Genomic DNA, 15,130 nt, shown 5'->3' on the forward strand with positions numbered 1-15,130 from the left:
TCTACTCTCGATTAACGTATGATAATCAATTGCAAGTCTTCAACTCTTATTTGATATGTCATCGGAAATGTCAGCAATGATTAAAATTTATTTTATTTCGTTACAATCTGCAATTTTATTCAAATAGGCTAATAGACGGTCGGTGATTTCCCGCCGCTGTGAATTTGTCGTCTGGACAGGTGCGCGTGATTTGACCTCGCGTGTTGTGACGTGGATGACGTCACATGAAACAGCTGATCTAATGTTGTGGTAGTATAATGGATACACGTGGTTTCATTTTCCAAATAACTATATTCTCTTTGACTGAACTAGACAGCATATCTAGAACATCACGATTGGAAAATGTCTACGGCGACCGAGTGAATGAGACCGCATATCATTTGACGAACAGTGTTCGAATATTTGGTGCAGTTTTCTAATTTTGGTATGTTGACATGTGCTTTTCATATCTCTTTGAATGCTTGATATTCCAAAAATATAATGTGCATTTAGTTGAGTACAGTGAGAAAGCTGTCAAAATGGATCCAATATTAAACAACCTAGATTTTTAACATTTTAGCTTCATCTATTGGAATCTCGAATGGTTCAATTTATAACATAAACAGTAAAAGTAATTAGATCTACTCACAATATATAGATAATCAATTTCTGAAAGACAAAAAGTTTTCAGTGTAAATGTGATTTTGTTTTGATGTTTTATATAGTTATATTTATTTCTTTTTTTTCACTTTGCATTATCTAAATTACCAAATACTTCGACCGGTGACATAGTAGTAATTAGATTCCACTTTGTTTTGTATCCTAAGTATGAAATAGATATTTTTTTTTAAATAGATATTTGTCTAAGAGCAAAATCAATGCATTCTTGTGGGTTTTTTTTCACCATTTTAATTTGTATAAAATTCCCTCCAAGCTGTAGTTTAGCTAGGCCAAAATTAATAATAAACCATTTTTATTAAAGATTTTGCTGGTTAAATTTTCGAAGTTCAATACCAAGAATATATTTTTCCTTTTATGACAAATAATTCCATTACTTTCATTGACCTACGATCATTATCTATTTCAAACTTTTCCTTTAGTAGAATGGGATGGAATGGGAAACTAGTGGAAATAAACTATCACGTATGTCCTTAAATGTACATGTACATATATACCTGGCTAGGTGTGAATACACTTCTAAAGTCGTATTTATAAATCAAATGAATAAATGAAAGAAAAAGTGGTATTTCATGGACTGGCCATACAAGTATATTTTGAGCAAAGGTCAAAGTTAGGCAGCCAAGTGCGAAATACGAGCCGATACGAGGATTTATCATATAATGGGTAGGTTTCTCGGCAGGATAAAGCCAACGGATAAAAACGATATCCGTTGGGGTCATCAGTGGTCATATGCGGATAGAGATGCAAATATCAAAGGTCAAGTAGGGACTACTTTCACTGTTTATAAACAAACATGGCGTCGCACTCGTCATTCGGCGATCGAGTCAGAATTAACCATCGTGAATCTGGATAAACTACAGGGATATTTGATACAATTATTTAAAAAAACAGTCTTATATACTGAAAGTCAGTGTCGAACTGCGACGTAACTAAGGCATTTTATAAGTTTGGGCAACTTTGGAGATATAAATTTCGAAACAATTTTGCGAGGGCACTAGGCCTAGCCAAGCCGGATCAGAAGCCATATCTGTGCTTGTAGACCTCTGCGGCTTGAAACCTTTTCCACAAATAAAAATAGTTGGGTTTAGGCGAAATATGTATGAATTGTTACCTTGTTTCGTTTTGGCGCTGTGTATACATCTGACTACACTTCTTAACGTTATGACAGAACAGGCCGACTGTGAACAATCACAGGCCGTGATGTCTCATAGACTAGGGTTAGAGTAGCTTCCCTTTGACAAAGGGCAGTTACTCTAGCGGACAGACCGATGGATTGTCGCGAAAGGCAAGTAAAACAACTGTTGTTTTGCGTGTATGTTGCTTCGCCACTGTATAAGAAACAGATTTCAGTTTGAACTATATTGGCTACTGTCACTGTCCGATTGACACATCACCTACCCTGTGACGTAATAAATATTAATGCGCGCATTCCAGGAAAACTCGCAATGTTTAGGTAATGTTTGTGAGTGAGGGGAAGCGATTTTCAAGCACGGAATTGAAGAATGACATTATATGATAAAGAGGTTATCACGCTTGTGTGTTTAGGGATGGTAAATATCCTGTATTAGGAATAAACACTATGTATTTAGCTCGCCAAGGCTCGCTAAATACAATGTTTATTCCTAATGCAGGATATTTACCATCCCCAAACACACTCGCGTGATAACCTCTTTGTATGTTTTCTGGTGGCCATAGTGAAACAATGACATATGGCGCCCGAGTTGCGAGTGATCGAAAATAGTTTTGTTGAATAGATTTGCTGCCCATGAAAACGTTTCAACAATTTTGATTGAATCTACATGTACTTACTCTTGGGTTGTGTAGCGTTAGTATAATCTTGTTAATTATTAAGAAATAATAATGATGCCCGATATTGAGCGATGTCAATTTGAGTATTGTTAGGGCTGTTTAGCGATCTTTCACATTTTGTCCTTTGAAAATGTACGATGTCAGTTACCCCGAAGTTGTTTTTATAACTAATAAAAGAGCACGGTCACTGAAACATACATGGACGTAACCGGGATTTCTTCAAGATATACATTCCAAACTGTCATTCGTATTGGGACATAATCTTTGAAACAGTCTGCGTATGATCATTAATTACGACCACTTCCGTCAATTTTGTTTTGACGTCAAAAACACGCACAATTTCATCGGGATTTATTATCGGTAAATATAACTCACGGAAAATTCTCAGTGAATGTGTACTTCAACATAAATATCATATGTCTATCACTGTTAGGACATGTACTTGCCAAAGATATGAATTATTGGTCATTTAGATTTCAAACAAGGGCGCTTACTTGACTTTGCTTGCCATATTCGGGTGCGTCCATATTACGATTAATGTGGAAAATTAGGAAACTTATAATACCAGCACTTTTATCGATGGCTGGGCAGTGCATAGATCTTTTGGATTTGGTGACTTTAGATACTGTTGGAAAGACAATCAGCTCGAGTTGCATGTTATACAATTTGGTTACACTGTGTGAAGAAATAAAGACGTTGCAACACTTTTAATACAATGTATACGTTTTTGTAACCGCGACGTCAGCACAGTGCGGCACTGAGCGGTTTGCAGGCTGACTGACGTCCAGGCACCATGAGGGTTAAGGGCGCAGCCATCTTGAAGTCTCAAATTCCGCAGCAAATGTTTTCCACGGTTACAATTCCATGAAAGTTGATAATTAATTCAAAATTACGTCTAATTTGGGACTTGAATGATTGCATCATTGACTATTTAGTAAAATGTTATTATTCTGATATATATATTTTTATCATTGACGTGATCAACAACTCGGCTGGTTTCATGTAATTTTCTCCGACGTGCAAAACATGTGTTTCTGTTGTGGATAAGGAATCTTGAGTTCAAAAAGTGTAAGGCAAAACACGGCGGTCAGCTGATGATAACATTACACAATTGCATGCTTTTACATAACAGTCAGCATCGTCACTTATCAGTTATGTTTACTTTGAACAGATAAAGCTGAGCGTCAGAGACATGCTTCTAATAGCAGCATCTTCAACATTATTATATTATTACATGATACATACTGCATTATAGAGAACTAGATGTGATATTCATTAGGGCTGGGACGAGTTCACATTTACTACCCAGGTACCCACCACCCTATTACCCGACACTACCCGGGTACCCGCTGTAGGTCTCAGAGAAGAGTCCAAATGTCCGTTTGGGAATAGTTTGACGTAGCCCTGGCAAAGTATATTTAGATAGAATCTACTCGTATAAAACGATTTGGCCATGCATAAACTGAAGTTGAGAGAAGTTTTATCTTTATTCAAAAATATAAAGTCCAGAGGAGCGGCACATAGTCAGAAAGAAATGGAAACATTAGTCACTTATAGTGTAACCAAAGAGTTCTAGATAATCTTTGCCATTAAACGATATATCACGTGATTAAACACGTGTCTGGGTAGTCCTGTGGGTACCCGGGTCCTGCTCGGTACCCACCTGACCCGAGTTCACAAGTTACCCGTCCCAGCCCTAATATTCATTACACATTTTGTCCAGTTTGATACATATTGAAAAGACCAAACTGATTATTTTTTACAGAATCTTTTATTTCTGAAATTCATGTCTTGAATATTTGACAGTGTAGAATCACATACTTTATTATAAGAGTTACAGCATACATGTATTTTTTAAAGTTGGTAGAAACAAAACATATTTTGCAATTTAATTAGTTTTATTTACTCAAGGCTCAGGAATATGATAAAGAAAGTTGCATGTCTTAGTCATGCCAGGATCCGCTGTTTGTGGGTTCAGTTCAGAGACCTCCACTGGTTATCACCCTGATGACCCTTGCTTGTAGGATTCACAAAAATAGTATGGAAGTCTCTGACCTGTATCATCATCATGCTGATTATCATCTTTCAATCCATGTATGCAGGTACAAGGATGCAGAGTTGAAATGTGACAGCTCGTGTATTCAGCTGAAGGAACTGGACTTGGACAAAATGTAGGTGATCTTGGTGATCATTTCTTGTTTGGTTTCATATACAACAGGATTTATCTCACCTTACATTTAAATACTAGCTTCTGATTAGTTAATTATTTGGGTAATTATTTTTCTTGTAGCCCAATGTACCCCGCTGAGAAATCAATCGTAACGCACCTTAGGTAACTTGCTTATCTCTAATAAGTATTGTTGAGCTGAACTTAACTGATGTTTATCCAAATGCATTGGTTAAAGGGAAGAAACTCGTTTGTTTCCTTCGTCTGCTAGCTGTCAAAATATCTGAATCAAAGTGTTTTACTCAATGTAACTTTGGACATATTCCGGATCTGTAGGATTAAATGTTGGTGAGATAAATTTGTTGTCAACCTATCCCTCGGGGCATAAGGTGTAGTGTACCTGTGTTCCACATGGGCTCACACACAGGGTACATAGGCTCACACACAGGGTACATGGGCTCACACACAGGGTACATGGGCTCACACACAGGGTACATATGCTCACACATGGGGCACATGGGCTCACACACAGGGAACATAGGCTCACACACAGGGTACATAGGCTCACACACAGGGTACATAGGCTCACACACAGGGTACATGGGCTCACACACCAGGTACATAGGCTCACACACAGGGCACATGGGCTCACACACCAGGTACATGGGCTCACACACAGGGTACATGGGCTCACACACAGGGTACATGGGCTCACACACCAGGTACATAGGCTCACACACAGGGCACATGGGCTCACACACCAGGTACATGGGCTCACACACAGGGTACATGGGCTCACACAGGGTACATAGGCTCACACACAGGGTACATAGGCTCACACACAGGGCACATGGGCTCACACACCAGGTACATGGGCTCACACACAGGGTACATATGCTCACACACAGGGTACATGGGCTCACACACCAGGTACATGGGCTCACACACCAAGTACATGGGCTCACACACAGGGTACATGGGCTCACACACCAGGTACATGGTCTCACACACCAGGTACATGGGCTCACACACAGGGCACATGGGCTCACACACAGGGCACATGGGCTCACACACAGGGTACAGGGGCTCACACACAGGGTACAGGGGCTCACACACAGGGTACAGGGGCTCACACACAGGGTACAGGGGCTCACACACAGGGTACAGGGGCTCACACACCAGGTACAGGGGCTCACACACAGGGTACATGGGCTCACACACCAGGTACATGGGCTCACACACAGGGCACATCGGCTCACACACAGGGTACATGGGCTCACACACATGGTACATGGGCTCACACACAGGGTACATGGGCTCACACACAGGGTACATGGGCTCACACAAAGGGTACATGGGCTCACACAAAGGGTACATGGGCTCACACACAGGTTACAGGGGCTCACACACAGGGTACATAGGCTCACACACAGGGTACATGGGCTCACACACAGGATACATAGGCTCACACACATGGTACATGGGCTCACACACAGGGTACATAGGCTCACACACAGGGTACATAGGCTCACACACAGGATACATAGGCTCACACACATGGTACATGGGCTCACACACAGGGTACATGGGCTCACACACATGGTACATAGGCTCACACACAGGGTACATAGGCTCACACACAGGATACATAGGCTCACACACATGGTACATGGGCTCACACACAGGGTACATGGGCTCACACACAGGGCACATCGGCTCACACACAGGGTACATGGGCTCACACACAGGGCACATCGGCTCACACAAAGGGTACATGGGCTCACACAAAGGGTACATGGGCTCACACACAGGTTACAGGGGCTCACACACAGGGCACATGGGCTCACACACAGGGTACATAGGCTCACACACAGGGCACATCGGCTCACACACAGGGTACATGGGCTCACACACATGGTACATGGGCTCACACACAGGGTACATGGGCTCACACACAGGGTACATGGGCTCACACAAAGGGTACATGGGCTCACACAAAGGGTACATGGGCTCACACACAGGTTACAGGGGCTCACACACAGGGCACATGGGCTCACACACAGGGTACATAGGCTCACACACAGGGTACATGGGCTCACACACAGGGTACATAGGCTCACACACCAGGTACATGGGCTCACACACAGGGTACATGGGCTCACACACAGGGTACATGGGCTCACACACAGGGTACAGGGGCTCACAAACAGGGCACATGGGCTCACACACCAGGTACATGGGCTCACACACAGGGTACGTGGGCTCTCACATCAGGTACATGGCCTCACACACCAGGTACATGGGCTCACACACAGGGCACATGGGCTCACACACAGGGTACATGGGCTCACACACATGGTACATGGGCTCACACACAGGGTACATGGGCTCGCACACAGGGTACATAGGCTCACACACAGGGTACATGGGCTCACACACAGGGTACAGGGGCTCACAAACAGGGCACATGGGCTCACACACAGGGTACATGGGCTCACACAAAGGGTACATAGGCTCACACAAAGGGTACATGGGCTCACACACAGGGTACATAGGCTCACACACAGGGTACATAGGCTCACACACAGAGTACATGGGCTCACACAAAGGGTACATAGGCTCACACACAGGGTACATGGGCTCACACAAAGGGTACATGGGCTCACACACAGGGTACAGGGGCTCACAAACAGGGCACATGGGCTCACACACCAGGTACATGGGCTCACACACAGGGTACGTGGGCTCTCACATCAGGTACATAGGCTCACCTACAGAGCACATGGGCTCACACACAGGGTACGTGGGCTCACACACACGGTACGTGGGCTTACACACAGGGTACGTGGGCTCACACACAGGGCACATGGGCTCACACACAGGGTACATATGCTCACACACAGGGTACAGGGGCTCACACACAGGGTACATATGCTCACACACAGGGTACATGGGCTCACACACAGGGTACATGGGCTCAAACACAGGGTACATGGGCTCACACAGGGTACATGGGCTCACACACAGGGTACATGGGCTCACACAGGGTACATGGGCTCACACAGGGTACATGGGCTAACACACCAGGTACATGGGCTCACACACAGGGTACATAACTCACACACAGGGTACATGGGCTAACACACCAGGTACATGGGCTCACACACCAGGTACATGGGCTAACACACCAGGTACATCGGCTCACGTTGTACCTCATCTGTCATCCTCTGTCTGAAACTTTCAGCTTCTCCAAACCTCCAGAAGGAATGAGCCTGAACCAAGAATGATGCCTGTCACCATGATCAGGGTGACATGACTGAATAGTTGGTCATGTTGATAGTGCTTCATTAAAAATATATTTGTCTTTAATATAGAAAAGTGGCTGTGAATGTTACTAAGTTTGTATACTGTTTTGACCAGGAATGCCTCCATGCAACTGGTGGAGCGTCAGTGTGGCCGCTACCTCAACACCTACGCCACCTGCATCAGCAACTTCCCCGACACCTGGCACCTGGACTGCAACAAGCAAAGGCTGAAACTAGCCAGCTGTGCTGAGACTGAGTACGTTGTCGGGGCTCTTCTTGTATTGACTTCCAAGGAGAAGTGACATTCACACACAGATTAAGGGCAATTATTGGGCTGGGGGCATGGGTGGCCCAGTCGTCTGAAGCTCTGCGATTTGCTGTGCAGAGTTGTGTCCCTTGGGCACGCCAGAAACCTATGATCGTGAGTTCGAATCCTGGTTCGCCCCGATTATGTTTCTAGGTTTGTCAGCACCATACCCGTGCTCGTGGGATTCACCAAAGTGGTAAACGTCTGAGACCTGCATCACTTCGGTTAAAAACTATGTCATTACATTTGGACAAAAGTGAAAAAGGACAGATTCTGTCAGGATTGCGTGGCAGAACAGGTTCCCAGTGCTAGTCTTAGGAGCCAATTGAATGAGGATCAGATGGTTACAATGTGTAGCCGGATTTTCCATACTGGCACTATGCTTTTGAAGTCAGTCACTCGTAATCAGGGACAAAATGTCTTACACACTAACTTACACCTGTGCATGTGTTACAGACTAACACCGGTGACTATTACAGGCTAACACCTGTGACTATGTTACAGACTAACACCTGTGACTATGTTACAGACTAACACCTGTGACTATGTTACAGACTAACACCTGTGACTATGTAACAGACTAACTCCTTTGACTATGTTACAGATTAACATCTGTGACTATGTTACAAGCTAACACCTGTGACTATGTTACAGGCTAACACCTGTGACTATTACAGGCTAACACCTGTGACTATGTTACAGGCCTACCATTAAGAAGATCAAGACAGTCTGTGCCTCTGAGTTTGAGAAGTATGAGTCATGTGTGGTGGCCAACCCAATACATAGTGAGCACTGCCGGCCTCAGTTTGACCAGTTCAACAAGTGTGCTCAGAAAGTGTCTTCATACAGTAAGTAGTGTCTGACAGCTAGTCATGACAGACAAAACATCAGCTGCACATGATCTTCAGTGGTACATGTCAGGTGTATGGTGATGAAGATCTAATCCAGGAAAATACATGAGGCATATGGCATTCACTCCTGAATACAACAATATGCTCATTGTTTCATCCACAGCCACACACATCATTGAATCATTCATACACCTCGAGAAGATTGGGGGGAGAATAGGTCTTCAGCAACCCATGCTGAAAGGCGACTATGCTTGTCGTAAGAGGCGACTAACGGGATCGGGTGGTCAGGCTCACTGACTTGGTTGATGCATGTCATCATATCACAATTGTGTGGATAGATGCTCATGATCACTTGATTGTCTGGTCCTGATTCGATTATGTTTCAGACCGCCATCATACAGCTGGATGTTGCCGAGTGTGGCGTTAAACAAGTAAACAAACAAACAAGACAATCATACACGTCGATGAACCAGCCATATACATAACTTCTTTGAAGCCAACTAATCCCATGCAGTGCTCCAGATAAGTCGCGTATCTGCGTAAAATACGCATCAGAAATGCAGAAATATGCAGTAAAATAAAATCATCAAATATCAAATACGCAACGAACATTACAGATACGCTACAAGAATAAAACTTGTGCGTATCATCAAAATATTGTGAAGTAACCCTGCTTATTCGATTAGCAAATCAGCAACTTATTTTGAAATTAAAAACAGACATTCCGTCAACCTTGCCAAACTCCAAGATGACAGTTACATCATGATCATTTGCCATCACACTTTCTTGTGGAAGTATCATGGTATTTTTGAGTCCTATAAAGCTCTCGAGCCCACACGACACCAGTTTGTCAGGGACTAGATGAATAGTGTTTTTAAATATTTAACTTAAATACCCACATGTGTAAAAACTAGTGGGTAACAGAAATTTGAATACCCAGATAGAATTACTGATACCCAATGATTTTAAAATGTATGCGTAAATGTATACCCACAACACCAAAAGCTTATCTGGAGCTGTGATCCCATGCTGTTTACTGCTGGTTGTGTATGTGAAGTGTAAACATATCACGACACTATAGTTTTACTTGGTGATATGTTACATGATTTACCAAGACAGTCTACTTGTCGTAGTAATTTTGAATTACACTTTGCTGATAGCTTCTCAAATTGGTTAATCATCTCAGCTCTTGTGCAATATTCGTCTGTGTTTTTTGTCAGTTCAGGCGTTCATGCCTTATGGTTTATCAGTTCATCACTCTTCCTGATGTTGTTGTCTTTATAATTACATGTAATGATGACCAACACGCTGAGACATGACCTCAATATTCCACACAGAAGAAAGATGCTTTGCATCGGACCCAGACACCAGCATACAGTGAGTGAGTGAGTGTGTTTGTCCTCACACAGGGGTACTAGCAAACTGATTGTGGGTATGGGAGAGGTGTGAGTCCGTGAGTGTGTGTGTGTTTATTTGTTGGTGTCAAGGACTATATGAGGACAGTCGTGACTTCGACATGCAGACAATGACGTCATGCAGTAAGAAACAGTCACACAACTGTTCAAAACTTTATTGGGTCAGTATACATGTATACAGAGGACCTGCCTGAAATAATATAAATGTTTTGGACCAATCTGGCCATGATTAGACCATGTCTTTTAATAGATATGTCACAATGTCTAGAATGTTTATTGTAATTATAAAGTACTGTATTAAACCAGATTTGAAGCAAGACTGCAGAGTGTTCTTGATTGGTAACGGAATTGTTGAATTATATTATACATGTATAAACCACACCTATCCAGATACGACCCATGAAGAACTGGGGTAGAATAGGTCTTTCAGCAACCCATGCTTGTCGTAAGAGGCGACTAGCGGAATCGGGTGGTCAGACTTGCTGACTTGATTGAAACATGTCATCGTATCCCAACTGCATGGATGGATGCTCATGATATCAATCACTAGATTATCTGGTCCAGAATTGATTATGTACAGATCGCCGTCATATAGCTGGAATATTGCTGAGTGAGGCGTTAAACAACCAACCAACCAACCAAACTATCTAGATACAATTATCTGCTCAAATGTGGTTTATTTGTACCCAACCCGTGGATCCACATCCATTCCAGTCATCATTTTTCAACTCCCTGGGTAGTATATTACGCAAGCTGCCTATGGGCGCTAGAGGGTTTTCACATCCATCTCACATTTCGGGTACCCATTCTCTGCTGGGTGAACAGAGGCACATTTGAACTTAGTCACTTGCCCAGGTTGATGCCGATTTCTGGTGTCCCCCGCCAGGATATTGCTGGAATATTGCTAAAAGCGGCGTAAATCCATACTCACTCACTCACTAGTATAAAATGTGGGATGGCCTGTGAGAGTAAGGAACACTATTGACATGGTAAATCAGTATTTTGTCTTACAAGCAAGTCCCGAGTCCCGAATGTTAGTCCCACCATAACAGAAGGATAAAGTGATGGAGAGATTCCATGAAAAGTGGTCTTGTACAGAGGCCTGACAGTTTGACCTGTCCACTGTGACTGGGCCAGCCATGCTGTTGTCTCAGAACCTCACCTCCTACTTGTCACTATTGTACCTCAAAAACTATATTGCTTTTGTGTTAGGTTTGAGGCAAGGGTACGCACGTAGGCTAAAAACAGAACTCATTACAGTTTACAAAAAGATAAATAGAAAAGTGGTGTGTTTTGTGAGATAGCACTGGTACAACAGACTGATTGAGTGTAATTCTGGTGTCCGTAGTCCTGTTAGCAAAGTAGATGGGACAAGTTGTGACCAGGTAGTTGTACTGTTTTATCTGTTGCTAAATGTTCAGAACGGATGAAGCCATAGACCAAGGAAAGTCGGAAGACCTAAGGTTTTGTTTGTTAGTGTAAATATACTCTTCAAAAATAGATACTCAAAAGTGATTTTAGATGTATATTTATTTTTTATTTAAATAGTCAACAGATGGTTATCGATTGTTCAAAATTGACACACATTGTCATTGACCCAGTGCCATATGGCACACATGGAACAGTAGATTTACAAGGTGAAAGTCATCTATTCTCAACAGCTTGTATGGCCACCATTAGAGCCCAAAACTGACTGACATCGTCGTCCTGTGGAAGCAATCAGATCACGAATTGTGGACTGGGGAATGTTCACCCACTCTCCCTGCAGTGATTGTGCCAACTGTCGGAGGTTCTGTGGTTGTTGCTGATTGATGAGCTTTTTGAATATTTTAGGGCACAGAATGAAAATAGTGAGATTGAAACAGATACGAACATTTAATACAGACTCACATGATACTGTTCTGAATCAGCCAATAACAACACCTGAAATTTTGCCTGCTATACCACAGCTGAAACACAACAAGGCAGGTGTGATAGACAACATTATAAATGAATTTATCACAAGTACACAACATATTATGCTTAAAACTTATGAACTTTTGTTTAACAAGATACTTGACAGTGGACATTTCCCAACAACATGGCTAAAAGGAATCATAAAACCAATTTACAAAAACAAAGAAGACATTAATAATCCAGAGAATTACCGGCCAATTACATTAGTCAGTTGTCTGAGTAAACTATTCACCTGGGTTCTTAATAACAGACTTACCACATTTTTGGACATAATAGATGCTATATCAGAGTGCAAGCAGGATTTAGGAAGGGATATTAGACAATGGATCACATATTTACTCTTTTTAGCCTAATAGACATCTTGAAGAATCGAAAACAAAAATTATTCTGTTGTTTTATTGACTTTGAAAAAGAATTTGACAATATTTGGAGAATTGGACTTTGGGGTAAACTTATTAAAGAAGGTATACACGGTTAATGTCTACGAGATATCCTCAATATGTATAAAGGAATTAAATCATGTGTGACTAACAAAGATGAAAAAAGTCCAATGTTCTCATGTACTAAAGGTGTCAGACAGGGAGAGAACTTATCCCTTCTTCTTTTCTCCATCTTCCTAACGTCGCTTTAAAGCGCAATAATCTTGGACGCGACGTTAAACCCCATTTCACCTCACCTCACCATCTTCCTAAATGACCTTGAACCTTTTCTTATATCTCAAGACTGTCACAGATGACACAGTACTAATAGCAAACTGTAAGGAAGACCTACAGAAACTACTAGATGGATTCAAACAATGCTGTTAACACTGGAAATTGAAAATTAACATAAAGAAGTCCCAAGTAAAATGTTTTGGAGGAATCAAGAAACCACGAAACCAAATTCTCTCTGTGCAATAAACATTTAGAAAACGTTAAATCATACAAATACTTAGGTATTATATTTAATAAAAGCTGTACATTGAATGTATACAAGAAAGAACTGTGTGAGAAGGCAGCGATGGCAGTCCATTTTATCTTAACAAAATCTAGATATTATAACTTATCTATAAGTTGTCAGTTAAAACTACTTGATGCTATTGTTCTACCAATGTTAATATATGGATGTGAAGTATGGGCTTTTGAAAATTTATCAATGATTGAAAATGTACATTTATCTTTTTTAAGAAAACTAATTCCTGTAAAGAAAAGTACACCTTTATATATGATATACGGCGAAACAGGCCGAAAACCTCTGTATATTACTGTCATGACAAGAATCATCACATTTTGGGGAACATTGCTATCTGGAAAAGCCACCAAACTTTCATTAATTGTGTATAAAAATTTGTATTATAACTACACTGTAAATAATCAACACCAAAGTTTGTTAAATATATTCTTGTTATGACAGGTAATAACAATGTTTGGATAAATCAGTCATTTTCATCAGTTGATTGGCTTACCTGTGTGATTAGAACTTGTTTGGAAGATCAGTTTATACAACGGCGGAATTCTGATGTCACAAATTCAAGTAAAGGAAAATTTTATAAAGTCATTAAAGATAATATCTCACTGGAAACATATCTGTGTAATTTCCCAAAACGAGTGTACATACCACTACTACCGTTTTCAGAACTTGCCATTATTTACCGAGTGAATGTGGAAGATGGAATCACACCCCTTTATTAGATAGAAAGTGTACTGTTTGTAAAAGCCAAGACATTGCGGATGAATATCATTATATTTTTAGATGTGAATATTTTAAAGAAGTAAGACAAATATACATACCAAAGACTCTTATTGTACATCCATCTATGTTTAAACTTCAACAAATGTTTCATTGTAAAAATACTATCTTCTTGAAAATTATCAAAATATTGTAAAATAGTAATGGCTACATTGAAATAACTTTTAAAGCTGCCATCACTATTATACGTCACATCTCCTGTTTAACCTCAACATGCTATTTTTTGTAGCCTTGGGCGTAATAAAGTTCTGTTCTGTTCTGATGTGCTCGCAGTCGTTGATCCAGTGCATCCCATAAATGTTCCACTGGAGACCCGGAGGGCCATGGCAGGACATGGATGCTGCGATTCCTCAAAAAGGCTGCTGTCAGTCTTGCTTTGTGAGGTCGGACGTTGTCTTCTTGACAAAATGATGTTCACTTGTTGCCTCAAGGGAAGGACGTGTGGCGGAAGAATTTATCCATGTAACATTGTGCCGTTAAATTCCCCAGAACTTGCACCAAGTCTGTTCTATCAGTGTAGGAGATGGACGCCCACATCATCACACTGCCATCACCAAATCTGTCCTGTATGCAGTTTCGTGCATGACGTCTACCATCACTCAGCGAAGCATGAAACAGGACCAAACTAAACCAAACTTGCCTCCATCGCAGTTGTGGACATGACACCTTGAACCGGTCGTCTAGCGCAAAAACATCAGCACGTAAATGCACCCTCACTGTCTGGGCGGATATTCTATGCAATCCTTGTATTGGCGTAGTTGTAGAGGTGGCCGTGGTGGTTCTATCATGTAAGTGACGTAGCCGTATGAATCTGTTCTGTTCTCTAGTTGTGATTACATGGTAATGAGATCTGGGGAGTCTGATAACGGTTCCACAGTCTTGTAATGGTGTTGGTGCAGCGTGGAAACCCTGGGCTACAGCTGGAAGGGGAT

General features: G+C 41.7%; 1 protein-coding gene across 1 annotated transcript in view; it reads left to right on the forward strand.

Annotated features, from left to right (window-relative positions):
* Positions 1–3,485: 3,485 nt before the first annotated feature.
* LOC139458741 (coiled-coil-helix-coiled-coil-helix domain-containing protein 5-like) overlaps positions 3,486–15,130 on the forward strand; it is a 60,718-nt gene continuing 49,073 nt past the window's right edge. The window contains exons 1-4 of the mRNA XM_071240150.1: positions 3,486–3,537; positions 4,572–4,640; positions 8,057–8,197; positions 8,951–9,096. Coding sequence (XP_071096251.1) covers positions 4,639–4,640; positions 8,057–8,197; positions 8,951–9,096 — 289 coding nt within the window. The 5' untranslated portion in view covers positions 3,486–3,537; positions 4,572–4,638. The remainder of the gene's footprint in view (positions 3,538–4,571; positions 4,641–8,056; positions 8,198–8,950; positions 9,097–15,130) is intronic.

The sequence above is a fragment of the Haliotis cracherodii genome, unplaced genomic scaffold (assembly GCF_022045235.1).
Source record: "Haliotis cracherodii isolate W230 unplaced genomic scaffold, xgHalCrac1.p SCAF_13, whole genome shotgun sequence".
Classification (NCBI taxonomy): Eukaryota; Metazoa; Mollusca; class Gastropoda; order Lepetellida; family Haliotidae; genus Haliotis; species Haliotis cracherodii.